Source organism: Triturus cristatus, chromosome 4_1 (genome assembly GCF_964204655.1).
Source record: "Triturus cristatus chromosome 4_1, aTriCri1.1, whole genome shotgun sequence".
Classification (NCBI taxonomy): Eukaryota; Metazoa; Chordata; class Amphibia; order Caudata; family Salamandridae; genus Triturus; species Triturus cristatus.
In genome coordinates, this window is record NC_140585.1 from 319532339 (window position 1) to 319547004 (window position 14666).

The following is a 14666-nucleotide window of genomic DNA, read 5'->3' on the forward strand; positions in this document are numbered from 1 at the left end:
AACTCTCTTTGGGAAGAAGGGGCAGAATTTTTTTGCAGGATTTTAAAGTAAACGAGGTTGCCGAGACCACCGCATTAACTTGATCTTTGTGGGATAACTGATTATCTATCATTATCCCTAGATTTTTTACTTTCCTGCTGGGTGTCGGAAGTGGCCCTAATGAATCTGGCCACCATTCTGGAGTCCAAAAGTTTAGGTCGTTCCCAAAGAGGACCACCTCGGTTTTGCTAGAATTCAACTTGAGGCAGTTATGAGCCATCCACTTGCCAATCTCTGTCATACAGTCATTAAACCCAGAGGTAATGTTTTGCTGACCTCCCGGGAGCAGGAACACCACAATCTGGGTATCATCGGCATAGGAGGGGAGGGAGAACCCGAAGGATTCTACCAGAGGGGCTAGCTGTTTTACGTATACATTAAAGAGAGTTGGACTGATGGATGAGCCCTGCGGGACTCCACAGGGGAAGGAGAAAGGTTTGGCGGAGAAGTCTCCCAGAGTTACCGTTTGCACTCTATCTTCCAGGAAGGAGTTAATCAGATTCCAAGCCATACCTCGGACACCGATCTCCTCTAATCGGTCCATCAGCAGGCCATGATGGACCGTATCAAAGGCCGCTGATATATCCAACATGATCAGTGCCGCTTTACCTCCTTGATCGAGGGTGGCCCTAATCTCTTCCGTCGATTTAAGGAGTGCCATTTCCGTGCTGTGACACGCTCGAAATTCATATCGAGCAGGATCCAGCAACTGACCTGCCTCCCAAAAATTGCTGAGTTGGGTATTCATAATTTTTTCCACGATTTTGGCCGGAAACGGAAGCCTGGATATGGGCCTAAAGTTATTAGGGTCATTATTATCCAGTTGAGGTTTTTTTTAGGAGCGGGAGGATGGATGCTGTTTTCCAGACTGAAGGGAAGTGACCTTTTGTAAACATAGCATTGATTATGGATGCTAGAAGTTTTGTCACTGGTTCGGGGGCAAGTTTAAGCACAGATGCGGGACATGGGTCCAGCGGAGACCCTGATCTGATTTTAGTCAATACATTCCCTAATTCTGGAGCTGTGATGGGGGCAAACTGGAGTAACTGGTTTAGTGGGGGATTCGAATTATTCTGATTAGGCGCGCTTAGTTGGGATTTTTGAGGTAGTTGTAAAAAGGTTTGAGGTAGTTGTGAAAAGGTTGAAAATATCACATTGACCTTGTCAAACAGGTGATTGGCTATCCTGTCGCAAAGCTCTTGAGAGAAATGTAGAGGGGGAACAGGATAAGCCAGCATCATGACTGTTTTAAATAGTTCTTTAGACGATTTTCTCCCCCTTAACACGATTGGCTGGTGCAAACAAAGTGCTCGACACACTTTTGTTTCTTCAGGATATCCTTCCATTCTTTCTGTAATATTATAACTTCATTATCTGATTGTCTCAAAAACTCAAAATTCTTCTCCTCCTACTTTTCACCCTGAGGCCATTCACATTCCATGTTATAACTTTTAATGGTGCATTTCTATTTGGGTCTACCATTTTACACTAGGGAATTCTAGAATCCCTCTTGTGAGCACCTTTATCTTCTTGCCTTTTAGCCAAAGAGGTCTTATTCCCCCCCCCCCCCCCCCCCCCCAATTTTCTGTCGTATGCTCCCCACCCAGTGGTTTCTTGTCCATTGATATTCATATTTTGAACGCCCCCCCCCACCCACTCTTGGAAACCCTCCCTAAATCCAAATCGGTTATTCTCACTATATCCCTTTGAGCCCCGTTCTTCCATGTTGTTTTATTTTTGTTTCTGGTGTTCCACAAAGTTTCCTACCTTCTTCTGGTCTCTTAAATTATGCATCATGCTGTTCCACATGCCTTTTAAAGTGTCAGGCCTCATTTGGACAGTGGCTGAGCGTTTCAAGCTCTTGGGTGTACTTCCCTAACTCCCAGTGTCTATCCTATGTAGCCCTAGAAATATCTGATCTAATTCGTTAAGACCACTCTCCTTTTGTGTAGTTACCAACTTTCAAGGCCTCAACTAGAATTCGCACTTTCAGAGAATATATCTTGAAGTTAATTAGGATTTTCTTTGGGATTTTCCTATTTGGCTTTTTTGTAAAAGGATCACGATGAATCCTTTGTATATCTACTTCAAGCTCATTGGTGTCTATAAAGGGGATAACTTGCTTGGGCAACTTTATCATGAACCCTTTAAGGTTGTCTCCCTCTGAGCCTTCCATGATATTCAGTATCCTGAGATTGATTCCATTACTGCATTATTTTCCAGAGATTCAATTTTATCTTGGAGTTCTTTTTCTCCTGTCTTTAATGCTTGACATTCTATCTGGTTAGTTTCAACTTCTCTATTAGATTCTTCTAGAGAGGTTTCCACAGCACTCATTCGCTACATGAAGGTATTCATTTTGCCCTCAAGGGTATCACAAGCTTCCTGTATCCTTGCCTGATTTTTTTCAGAAATTGCAAATTTACCCCTAATCTCTTCAGTTAGAGTTATTATCATCCTTTCGTTTCCTGACTGGCCTTAAGGACCTTGGGACTCAGAATTTGAGGTTTGAAATTGTGTTTCATGAGTCTGTATCTGCTCAAGTGACTCATCCCCAGCTAGCACCTCAAATCTATTGCTAACTTCAGATCTCGCCATATCTTCTGTATTTTGTTTATCGGCCTCCATGGTGGTAATTTTCCCCTTTTGCAAACCTAGTTGTTTTAACAAAGTTGTGGGGGCAAAGATGAATTTTCCCACTTCTTTATTAGCCTGAATCTTGAAAAAAGATCTCAGGGAGGGGGTAATCTTAATACGTTCCGATGGGTTTTTTACTGGTGTACTTTACTTCTCCTTTCCCACTAACAATCTGTATCGGGTGGGAAACTGATCTAACTGCTGAATTTCGCCTTCAGTCATTACCTCCAAACCTTTACTCTTATTCGTCAACGCGTATCTGTTTTTTACATTCCCCAGTTGCGTTTCCAAACAGCCTCCTTCCCTCGGTTGCACTAACCTGTCTCCTTTTGTTTTCCTTCCTGCAACTGGAGATTTAGCAGACTCTCAGGGCTTCCCTTTACTGCCGGGACTGGCACCTCCTGCAGGAACCATAAGGCACCCGTTGGTCTTAATCTCCCTCGTGTTCTCCAGCAAAATCCCCAAAGGACATGGAGTCAAGGGTGGCACCCAACTGGTGTTCACAATGTCTGGGGCGCACCGGAAGCAGATCTGCGTGGAGACTCGCCGAGCCTTGCAAAGCCTTGACGACGCCTTCTACCACACTCACCCCAGCCCCGTTGCCTCTGCAAGAGTCTTCTTCTTTCCGACATCCGCAACTGAGCCTGCCGCAGAAAGCCAACAGCCTCAGAAAAAGTACCTTAAAAAACACCGTGGTTGCTCATCCCCCAAAACCGAAAGTAAGTTCTTTGATATCCTTGCACCAGGATTTAATCTAGCCGTCCTACAACACCATTTCGTTTTGTTTCAGTAGAATTTCAAAACTATTCTTACATCTAGAGAATGCAGAGCTCTGCTGGAGTTGATAGATTAGTAAAGAATGTAGGTAAGGAGATTGGTTAATGTAAAAATCTGAAACCACCTTAGGAAGAAAACCTGGTTGAGTCCTCATTACCACTCTATTACTATGGAATACAGTGTATGGTTCAATAGCACATAAAATTTGAATTTCACAACTATGCGCTCAGAGATAATAGCAACTACAAAAGCTGCCTTTCATGTGATGGTCTGCAGGGAGGCTTTATGAATCGGATCAAAGGTGTGTGGTCCCAATAACTTATATGGTACAAAGTTAATTTCCTGTGAGAGAGAGAAGGACACTTAAAGGAGGAAAAACTTTTTTTTACTCTTAAGAAATCTTTAACCACAGGTGTTCTAAAGAAGGAGATTTATGATGGAGATTTTCTATACGCGGTTATAGCTGCAAGGTCAACTTTAATAGATAGAAATTGTAAGCAAGAAATTGTTAGATGAAAACATTTTCTTGACAAGGGGATGGATCATAGTTCTTTTGAATGCATCAAATGCAAAATTTGTTACAATTGGTTTTCTATCACATGGTTTTCTAGCGGAAGGAGGTGTGGCTTCTCGAAAAATGTCCATGCAATCTTGTGGTAATTTTAGATGACCATATTGCAGGAATTCAGGAGTCGGGCCACTAAGTTCAGTGATGGACAGTTGGGGTGCCTGATCTGGCCCCCAAACTTGTAATGGATATGTGGCCTGCTCGGCTCGGTGTGGGCGCAGGGGTAGGTGAAGTAGATCTGTGAACCACAATTAACAGGCTATTCAAGTGCTATCACTATCATTCTGTCTTAGACTATTAAAACTAGATATGAACTGTCGGTATGAGGGGGATTGCAGGAAATGCATAAAGAAATTTTGTTGACCAATCTATCAAAAGGGTATTCCCTTTCCACCCGGACTAGTAGAATCTGGAGGTGTAATCTTGGCATTTCTTGTTCATTGCCTTATTATACAAGTCTATTTGAGGATATCCTGAATGTCAGAAAATTGCCTCCACAACTTCGTTGCTTAGAACCCAGTCACGATTTTCCTGGAAAGTTCAACTGAGGGATTCTGCTCTATGTTTTGAACACCTGGGAGATTGACAGCTGTGACTATTAAGTTCCCTGCAGGCAGCCATTTCCAAATGGCTTGTCACTCTAGGGACAGAGGTCTTGAATTTGTTCCTCCCTGCTTGTTTCGGTAGTACATAGTTGTTGGGTTGTCCGTCTGAACAAGCAGAGAAGTTGTTGTGATTGAAGCAGAAAGGATTTCAAAGCCAGATGAACTGCTCTAAGCTCTAGTAGGCTGTTGTGGAAGGTTTTCTCCTTGCCTGACTATACCCCTTGGGTCCTTAAATGGCTCATATGAGCTTCTCATCCTTGGAGAGGAGTCTGTGACTACAGTTTGTATAGGGAGACCTTGTTGGAAGGAGGTCACTTTTATTAGATTCTTCAGTTTATCCCGTCATCAAAGTGACTGAATAGCAGATTGAGTAAGAGTCAGTTTCTTTCCCCAGCTGTCTGAGAACTGGTACCACTGGTACTCTGGGCATTGCTGTAAAGGCCTCATATGAAGCCTGGCATGAGGAATCAGAAAAATGCAAGAGGCCATTGACCCCAAATAGGGATGCTATTTGGTGTGCTGTTGGGTGAGAAGTTTGCAATAGATTGTGACATTTCAGATGGATTGACGATAGTCTCTACTCCAAAGGATACACTTTTACAAACTGGGTCTCGATTATCGCTCCAACGTAGTGTTTTCCTTGAGCAGGTGAATTGTAGACTTCCTGAGGTTCACCTGAAAACCCAATTATGTCAAACCGCGGAGGCGTATTTGAAAAAGCTTCAATGTCTCCTCTGAGGATGCGCCTTTTATTAACCAGGGTAGATGAAGATAGTTTGTCTCCTTAGTTGTGCGGCAACAACAGATATTTCGCACATTTTTGAGGAGCGAACTACAGTTTGAAAGGTAGGGCTTTGTATCGAAAAGGTCTACAGCCTACTATGAATTAGAGAAACTTTCAATATTTTGTTATTGTAGGCATCTTGAAGATCTATTGCACACATCCAGTCTCCTTGATGTAGTTGAGGAAAGATCTGGTTTTGCAAGCATCCCGATTTTCGCTTTTCTTATGCCCTGGTTGAGTACTATGAGATCTGTATATGCCAAACTCACACTATGTAAACTGTAATGTTTTCTGAAGCATTTGTTTTTTCCCTTTTCTTGGTTAATAACCAGAATCTTCAAAAAACAAAAACAAACTTTTATCAAGTAAATACGCAAATGATGACATTTTATTTAATTCACAAACAATCTAATTTGCATTTTTTATTTTAATGGGAAGGTTGGATCTTTTCTAAATCCACTTGAGGGCACTCATCATCCACACTATATTGTGTTTGATGCACTTGCACTACTTCCACAAATCAATCTGAGGATACCAACTTAAATTTTAGCCTGAAAATGTAAAATTCCTTCACATTTACAGAATGCTTTATAGTAATTAATTTTATATTTAGCTTCTTCATTTATATACACTTTATTAATCCGTTAATATTATGTCATTGTCTAAGCAGTCGCAGATCCCCTGAGTAGACTTTGTGGACCCCCAGACATCCCCAAACCGCAGACTAAGCTCCACAGGTGTACAGCATTATATGCAAGGAACGATTCAAATGTAAATCACTTCAGGGAGTTTACAATGCACGTAATCCGGTAAAATGTTCTTGTGTGGTTCATCAGACTAAAGGATAGCTTTGACAATATTAAGTGGTACATGCATGGTCCGGTTATTAGAATGGCACGAAAGTCTATGCAAGGTTCCACCAGTGTCTGAAAGGCTTGCTTGAATTCAAGTTATGGAATGACTGGATTGATGTTACGGAGCAGCGGAAGTTGAAATTTGGCATGCTTTGCGATTTCTTGGAGATGGAGGTCAAGACTCATGGTGCAATCCATCATAAATCCTAGACATATGGGCATTTTTACAATATTAATAAAGAGTTTTAAGGCCTGTAATTCAGCAATTGAGCTAGGAGGATTTTCATTTTTAAAATGGTAAAGAAGCTTCATCCGGGACATCCATGACCATGTAACGGATAGGCATTGGGCTAGAGAGGAAATGTTGTTGGTACTATCAAACTTGTGGTACAGCTCCACATTGTCCATTCATTCTTGGAAGCCTGTGTATTTGTGGAAGTAGATACTTGCATTGGAGAAAATATCGTCCAGAGGTTCAACATAGGTTAATTAATAGAGGGGCTAGGATATATCCTTGTAGTACTCGAAATAGAACATCTGTGGGAGCAGATAGACAGGTATGCTTTGAACTAATTTGATTTTGGGTATTGTAGGAAGATAGGCTCCCTCTGCATGGTTACCCCCACTTTGTGCCTGGTAAGCTGTGTTTTATCTAGTCTGACTGGGATCCTGCTAATCAGGACCCCAGCCTATATGCTTTCTCCCTATATTGTTGTGTTCAGCCCCCAGTATATGGTACCCATGTATCCAGGGCATAGGTACCACAGAGCTCTGTCATGGGCTGCAGCATGTATTATGCCACCCATGAGAGACCATTCAAAATGGAACTACAGGCCTGCCGTTGCAGCCCGTGTAAGTTGGTACATGCACCACTTACTAAAGATATAGGTTTACTATATCTGAGGGTCACAGCACTTAAAACCTATAAGTCACCCCTATAGCAGGCCTGAAGGCAGGGTGCTTGGTCCTAAGTGAGAAGGTGCCCATGCAACCTACTGAGTCCATTCTCCCGGGTGAAGCAGCCATCTACTATATAGAGGGGCACCGCGTAATCGTGTGATGACCATCTCGAAAATGGCTGTAACGAATCCTATCATGTTTGGTATCAAACATGTTTGAATCATAAACCCCACCCCCCCACCCCCCCCCCCCCGTAAACGGTGTGGGAGGTATGATTCCAAGCACTGGAAGAGCCCTCCATTAGACTCAGTGTTCCTGACCTGGACATCACAAAATGGTTACTGCCAACCAGAGACACATTTTTGCCCTCCTGCTGCTGAGCCAAGGTCGAGCAGGGGAAGGTAGAACAATAGGCATCCTCTCACAGGGAGGTGTGACCACCTCCCAGACAGGATTTAGTGTATTAGGGCTGGGTGGGTGCGCTTACCAGAGCCTGAAAGTCTGCGTGAGAGGCGCCTTTAGTGTCCCTCTGCATAGTCCAGTTCAAACCAGTCCTGGGAGCCGTTGGCGCGAAACTGGACAAAAGACATGGGGGTAACCTCCCCCTGTCCAGATACTCCCCTGTGAGGGTCATCTGAATCTTCCCAACCCTTTCCCTAGGGTACTTAAGGGCTTACCTGGGTGTAGGTTCCTAGATTCGTTGTGGGATAAGATTCATAACTGAAACCACTGCTCCTCTACCGTCTGGGCACTCTGAACTTCGCTGTGTTTCGTTTGGGACGGACTTCGTCTGCCTTCCAGTCTGCTGCATCGCCTGAGCCTGTGCATCATAGAGGAACCTCCCAAGGCCTGTGAAGCATCAAGGACAACTGAAGTAATCTCCCTTGGAGTGAAGGAGCCACTCCCCTGCATTCGCAGGCACCGCAACAAAGACGACTGGTCTGCAGATCCCGAGCTCCTTCGGACTACGTGGGTCCGCAACACAGGTGGTGGTTTTCCTCAGCTCCCGAGGCCTGCTCTACCCTCTTAGTAAGTTTGAGGCCAGTAGTCCTTGTGGGGTTGCAATAACCGAACCCCTGGGTACAGGGTCCACTTTGCAGTTGCAAAGGCTTGTTGAGATCTTTGCAAGAAGATCTTCGGGCTCCAATTAGCCCCAACCTCGAGCACCTCCAGTGATCAGAATCTTCGGCCACACCGCATCATGTGGATCGTGGCCTGCATCTTTTATTGAGCTGCTTGAGGTACTCTTGCGACTCCTGTGCTTTTGGCCTGTGGGTCCATTTGAGTGTCACCTTTGTTTTCCTTGGGCTTCCCTGATTGCTCTGGGCCTGCCCAGACTCCCCTGCTTGTGGTGAGTCTCCTGGACCTTGCTGATACCAACCGTGCACCTTCTTGACTTCCTGCGTGGGTTGCATTTGTCAAGGCTTGTTGGTGCTCTCGCCAGACACCGAACCCTCAGCACTCAACATCCTTTGTGGGACAGCACGTACCCGGGTCCTGGTCGCCCTCCGCATTGCCAGATCCTCGCAGCTGCAGATTCAAGGTTACCATCATCGTTCCTGAAGCATCCGACATCGGAGGGCATCCGTCTTCCAAGTCTCCTGGTTACTCCTGAGTGACACAGATTTTGTCCCCTCTGTTTTCAAGTACTGTTCTACAAAAATCCACGTTTTCATTCCTCTGGACACTTTTTCCGCTTATAGCAACAGCACTTTCCTGAAGTCCTCCATTGGGCTCGACTGCGGTTTCCGACGCCACTTCACACCTATGCACCCGGCTTCCCTTGGATACGTAACTTGGGTACCACGGTATCCACGGGTGGGGTGGCTCTCCAACCTTCTGTCTTCCGCAGGGTTTCTTTAGGGTCCATTGGGAAGGGTCCCTAATCTTTAAAAATCCAACCGCGACTTGCACATAGACTTGTACAGAGCACGCGGTCGTGTTCTAACACTGCACACACTGTCCGTGGGGTCGCTATCTACTTACCTGGTTCTGTGGGTCCCGGCAATTCTACATCCTCTCGACATCGTCCTGACTCGAGTCGTGGTTCTTACACCACTTTCTAAGTAAATAGTTTGGTCCCCCCCTGGGGCCCACTGTGTATTAGTGCTATTTATTGTGATTTCTTTGTTAAAGTATTGTGTGCTTTGTGTCGATCACTGTGTGGGAGATATTGTAACGTACTAAGTAGTTATATTATATACACATATTTTTTATAAATACTATGTGTGGTTCTCTTTTCATATTATCTATACTATAAGATTGTATTCTGGTAAAAAACAAGCTGATTTACACTCCTTCAAGACTAAGCCTGAAGGCTGCTCTCCACAGCTACCATTTGGATAGCTTTCTAAGGTTGTGTACGACCTCTTAAATCACCATAAGGGTTGTCTGGACTGGTGCAAGGTGCCCACTTACATTAGTGGGCATCTTATACCAGGCCAGCTTCTCAGAGGTATCCAATGCCTATCCTGCTGCACAATGGTATCGAAAGCTGTAGGTAGGTCAAGCAGGACTGAGATAGAGCCTTTCCCTTCATCAAATACCCATTAAGGGGCAATCTCTTGAACAGGGAGGTTTCTGTCCTGTCATATATTTCTTCAATTTCCTGGATACATATTTCTGTAAAACTTTAATGAGAAAGGGTAGATGTGTAATGGGGCTCTAGTTTGCAAGACTGTCAGTCAGGGTCAGCACTAATAGAGAGTGAACGTGGTTTAAGTTTAGAGCACCGGGAAATGCGTATTAATGTAGACGGAAATTTATACTTTGGTGAAGGAAGTGGCAGTGGGTCAGCAGATTAGGATGAAGGTTTAGTGCTTGTGATAGCTTTTTTCAAGTTGATTGCAGAAATAGGACTAAAAGGGCAGCAAGACACTGAGGGTGCTTTACTAGTTAGAGGAATTTGCTCAAGTTCCACTAGGAGTGTGAGGCAATCAATATCATAGCTGAACTGAATTGTTTGGGATAAGAGCTTGATATGGGCATTGCAGTAGGACTTTTATGTGAGGGCTGCAGCTTTATGTGCCTGACTTTGTATGATTTAAAAAGCTCTCTGTGCTTGCTTTAAACATTAAAAGTGTTTCTTTCCTTATGTAGGGATGCAAACTTGAGGAAAGAGGTTTACTTCATCCCTCCTATGGGCACACAGAATCTTTCTCAAAATGTAAATCTCATTGGTGAACCAGGGAAACGTCTTTTTCAGATATTTCATTTAAGCAAGAATATCAAATATGGTTGATGTCTTATTTCATTTCAAAATGAGTTCAGCTGGGTTAATAGGAGGTTTACAGTGTGCACAGGCAGATAATGGAGTCTAATTTATTTTGACAGATACCCTTTACATCTCTGACTGTTCTAATTGCCTTCTTATTCTTTGCTCTTATGGGAAGTGATACGAATATCAAATGAGATGCACACTGAAGTAGCCAAGTTTGGAAATCACTACAATGATGACAAACTGTTCACCTTTATATGCATGATCGGTGTCATCTTAGACTATACCTACTCTATCAACCTGGGGTTTATCTAAATACCAGTTAGCTATAAAACAGGACTTACAGAATCAATCAGACATTTCTATTACCAATCTTCCTTGCTTTACTCATGTTAACCATCTTTAAATCTCTTAATTAGATCCCCATGTCTGAACACTTAAAATATATAGGCATCTGTCAACTTTGTGACAATGCTTGCGCAATGGAGCTTGTACATGGATATTACCAGCCTTCTCCAAAGTCTAGATTTCCATAGCGTGCTTAACAACCAGGGATACGAATGTCTATTTTCATGACCCTCAAAATGTTGAATCCTTCTTTTAAAATTCATGTTTTTTACACGTTAATGAATCATACATTTTTAACCCAGAGTGTTTACGTACTGCTTTGAACAAGCCTTTTTCTGCATTTAGGCCATGCTGTGTTACCACTATGCGCCCGACTAGAATTGCAGTGGGTGCTGTTTTCTTCTTATAAATTAACTTTTCATGTTGGAAAAATGATAAATGTCGGCGTGGGCACAGTTCAGCAGGTAGGCATGTAGTATCTAAATATATGCTGCTACCCTCAGTGTGAAGTATATGAGGGAGCAGGACTTTAAAAACCTAATCATTTGGCTTCAGAAGTCACTGTTTGAGCCACATCAAATGCATGGAAGAAAACAGGCAAGTAAGTTAAGTTTGTTGAGTAAGCACTTCCAACACACTATCCTCAGTGGAGCAAGTAGAACTAAACTAGTCTCTGGCCTTCAGTTCTCTGCAGACATGGCAGCATGCTAATTCACTGGCCCAGTCCTTCACAAAGAGTGAAGGATAAGAAAAAGGGGAACATCAGGTGGGTAACTGGGGTTTGCAGTTCCGTGTGAAACTTCAATGCCAGAGGTACCAATCACAGTCAATCAACTGAGGAAGAAAGCACCTGTTGCTTGATTCTACCTGGAGGCTACAATGTCCAATGAAGAGGTAAATGCAGGTGCCTTGCATGCTAGACAGATTTGTGAAACACACATGCTAATGGTTCTAATTCCAGTAAATCAAGTCATTGGAACAAGATGTTGCCTACTAGAGGCATCTGTACGTAACCCACCAGTCACCGGTTCCAATTCTAGAAGCTATTCCTTAACTATACTTATGAGGTCTATAAAATGAGTAAAACTAATAATTAAACTACTGTTTTATCATGCTCAGAATACACAGGGAACAGTAAAAATGGGCCTTTGTGATTGTGAACGATATATTTGCAGGAGTTTAGATTAAAAGGAATACAGACATGTTCTTTGGATCGAAGAACACATTTTTTCACATTTTTCCATATGAACATATCTTTGTATAGTATGCAAATTGAATTGTTGCAGAGTTTTAATAGTGGATCCTTAAGCATGTGAAGACAGACAAACTTTGAATTTCGATTGGGATGCACTTTAATAGAGAAATGTCACAACATTATTAGTTTTGTCTCGAGTTTGAATGCCAAATGATTAAATACCTTCCAAATTAGGACCTAGTGACCTACAACTGATAACTATTATTTTTTTCACAATGTGCTTGCAATCTCTTACATTACTCCAGGTCATCAGGGGCAAATGTGACCAGTCCTAGGCTTCTATAAACAACCTGCTAAATTTTAGGAGTTGTAGTGTTGGTACACTTCAGTTTGATCAACCTTCCAATGGTTTGTGCAATTAAGTTCCAACACTGGAAACAAGATGTAAGTGTAATACTGTGACACAACCAGTCTGATTGCATTAAGACTAAACAGGAATGGAGTCCCATAATGGACCACTGCCAGCCTAAGTATTTCATGGCCAAGGTAGGAGTGCATTTGGAAATGTCAGTCTGTTGACATATCTGGTCACAAAAGAGGTAAATGAGATAACGTGTCCCCTGTCCCATTTGCATTTCATATAGATTTGTAAAAGTGGTTCTGCAGGGCCTGAACCAGTTTCATACAAATAATTTGAAGCCAACGTTACTTTATATAACAGCCCAGTTAAGGAAGTAAGGACAGGATAAAACAAAATTAAGAAATGCAACAGTATAGCAGTTTCATAAAGCCATGCTCAGATAGGTATTTTTACCTTACGCTCCTCACTTTGTGCGATGCGAATGCCCGCTTCTGCCTGCGAGAGGCGCAAAATTTCCTGATCAAGTGCTCGCACTTGCTCTCGCTCAGGTTCCCTAACTTTGTCCAGACGCTCTTTACACTTGTCCAGCTCCCGCAGAAGGCGATCCTTCTCCGACATCCACAATTTCTCGTTGGCTCTGCAATCAAACTTCAGCTGCAGGAAATCCTTAGTACTTTCGTACAACAGGTTCTGTGTTTTGTTGAGCCTGAAGAAAATTGCCAGAGTGTTAACATATTTTGGGGGCCTAATTGTGTGGTTCTGTACTTCAGCCCACTGGTTTACTTCCTTCTGATGTGCATTTTGAGTGAAGCAGCATTTTTATTTAATAAATCTGCCTGTGTTAAGATTTTCACCCTTGCTCCTCTTCACACTTGATATTGCTTCAGCAAGAATACTATTTTAATTTGTGAATATAATATTTCAGCCTCCTCATCTTTTGCGGCAACTGTAAAAAAATTTTTTTTTTAAATCAACATATCAAACAAACAAGTTATTTACCTTCGGTTACGCTCTTTCTGGTGGATACTCTAACAGCCGATTCCTCACCTTGAGAATATCATAGGCACCAGACTGGATCTCGAATTTTTGTTTTTTTTAAGCAATGCTACCGTACATCAGGAGGTGGCATTTAGGGGTGGGCAATAAATTCCACTTTGCTGACGGAGTTTTGGCAACTACGTGTTATGCATGTAACACGGAGTTCCGGCCAAATCCCGCCAACCAGCACGTGTAGGAGTTTTTGGTCTTGTGCTGCTCATCAACTACAAGTTTGCAAGTGAGATTTGGAATCCCTTAGCGTGTTTTTCGGTCGTTAGGAGGGTACCCGGCAGGATTTCTCCAACACAGGCAGTTGCAACCGTTCTAATGGTCAGAAAGCTGCCACTCGAGCAGAAGAATTACTCAAGCAGCAGCAAAATCAACTCAAGAAGCAGCAAAATCAACTCAAGAAGCAGCGCCCTCTGGCGCACCGCTTGCACTGATTTTTCAGTGCATAACGAGCTCCCACCGCTACAAATTAGCTGGAGCAGAACAAAGTGCCGAATTCCACCCATTTGCAGAACTCAGCGGAATCTCGCTGAGTTTTCATGCAACTCCACGAGTTCTGCCCACCCCTAGTGAAATTGTGAGGATCTGCTGTGGCTCTGTACCACTGAAAAAGTAATAGAATGCAAACACATATAAGAGCCACCCCTGCACCCACACACCCTCCATGTTAAACAATATGCTGCATTCGAACTTGGGACCATTTTATATGTAAAAGAGAACGCATCATAGAACATGGAGGTTGTGGGCAGTGAGAGATCTGCGGTTAAACACAGTAACCACCAGAAAGTGTTATCAGAGATAGATAACTTGTTCTTCGGAAAAAATCCTGAAGAATTGAGGGAGCAAAGTGCCCTTCCAGTAGGACCCGGCTGTTGAGGTAGTAGTGTTTTGTAAATGTAAGCACCGACTCACATGTTGCCACCTGTCAGATGTCCAATTTAAGCTGTTAGATTTCATATCGGAACCCTAATATAGGTCCAGGGAACATAGTACACTTTCCCTATATCATCTCCAGTTATTTCATATGAACAAGCCTTATAAAGACATAACTCCAAATAAGGACAGAATGCCTTATAGGGACATCACGCCTTATAAGGACTGCAGCCTTTTATGGAGTAAACCTTTCACCTAGTTCCATGCAGAGGGTGGTTTTTTTCCAATCGATATTGCTAAGACGTCATCCTTAGCAGATATGAATAATTGTACACTCTCCAGGGGGTATACTTCACCTCTCCCATAGACGCACAAGGTTTAATCCCCAATGTCATCCTCATACTGAACAATGGGTAACACACGTACATAGTCCGTATAAATACAGCCCCTCTTGCTATCAG

General features: G+C 43.0%; 1 protein-coding gene across 2 annotated transcripts in view; it reads right to left on the reverse strand.

Annotated features, from left to right (window-relative positions):
• CCDC77 (coiled-coil domain containing 77) overlaps positions 1 to 14666 on the reverse strand; it is a 269618-nt gene that overhangs the window by 37735 nt on the left and 217217 nt on the right. For both annotated transcript variants that reach the window (XM_085652269.1, XM_085652270.1), the window contains one exon: positions 12739 to 12991. In XM_085652269.1, coding sequence (XP_085508395.1) covers positions 12739 to 12991 — 253 coding nt within the window. The remainder of the gene's footprint in view (positions 1 to 12738; positions 12992 to 14666) is intronic.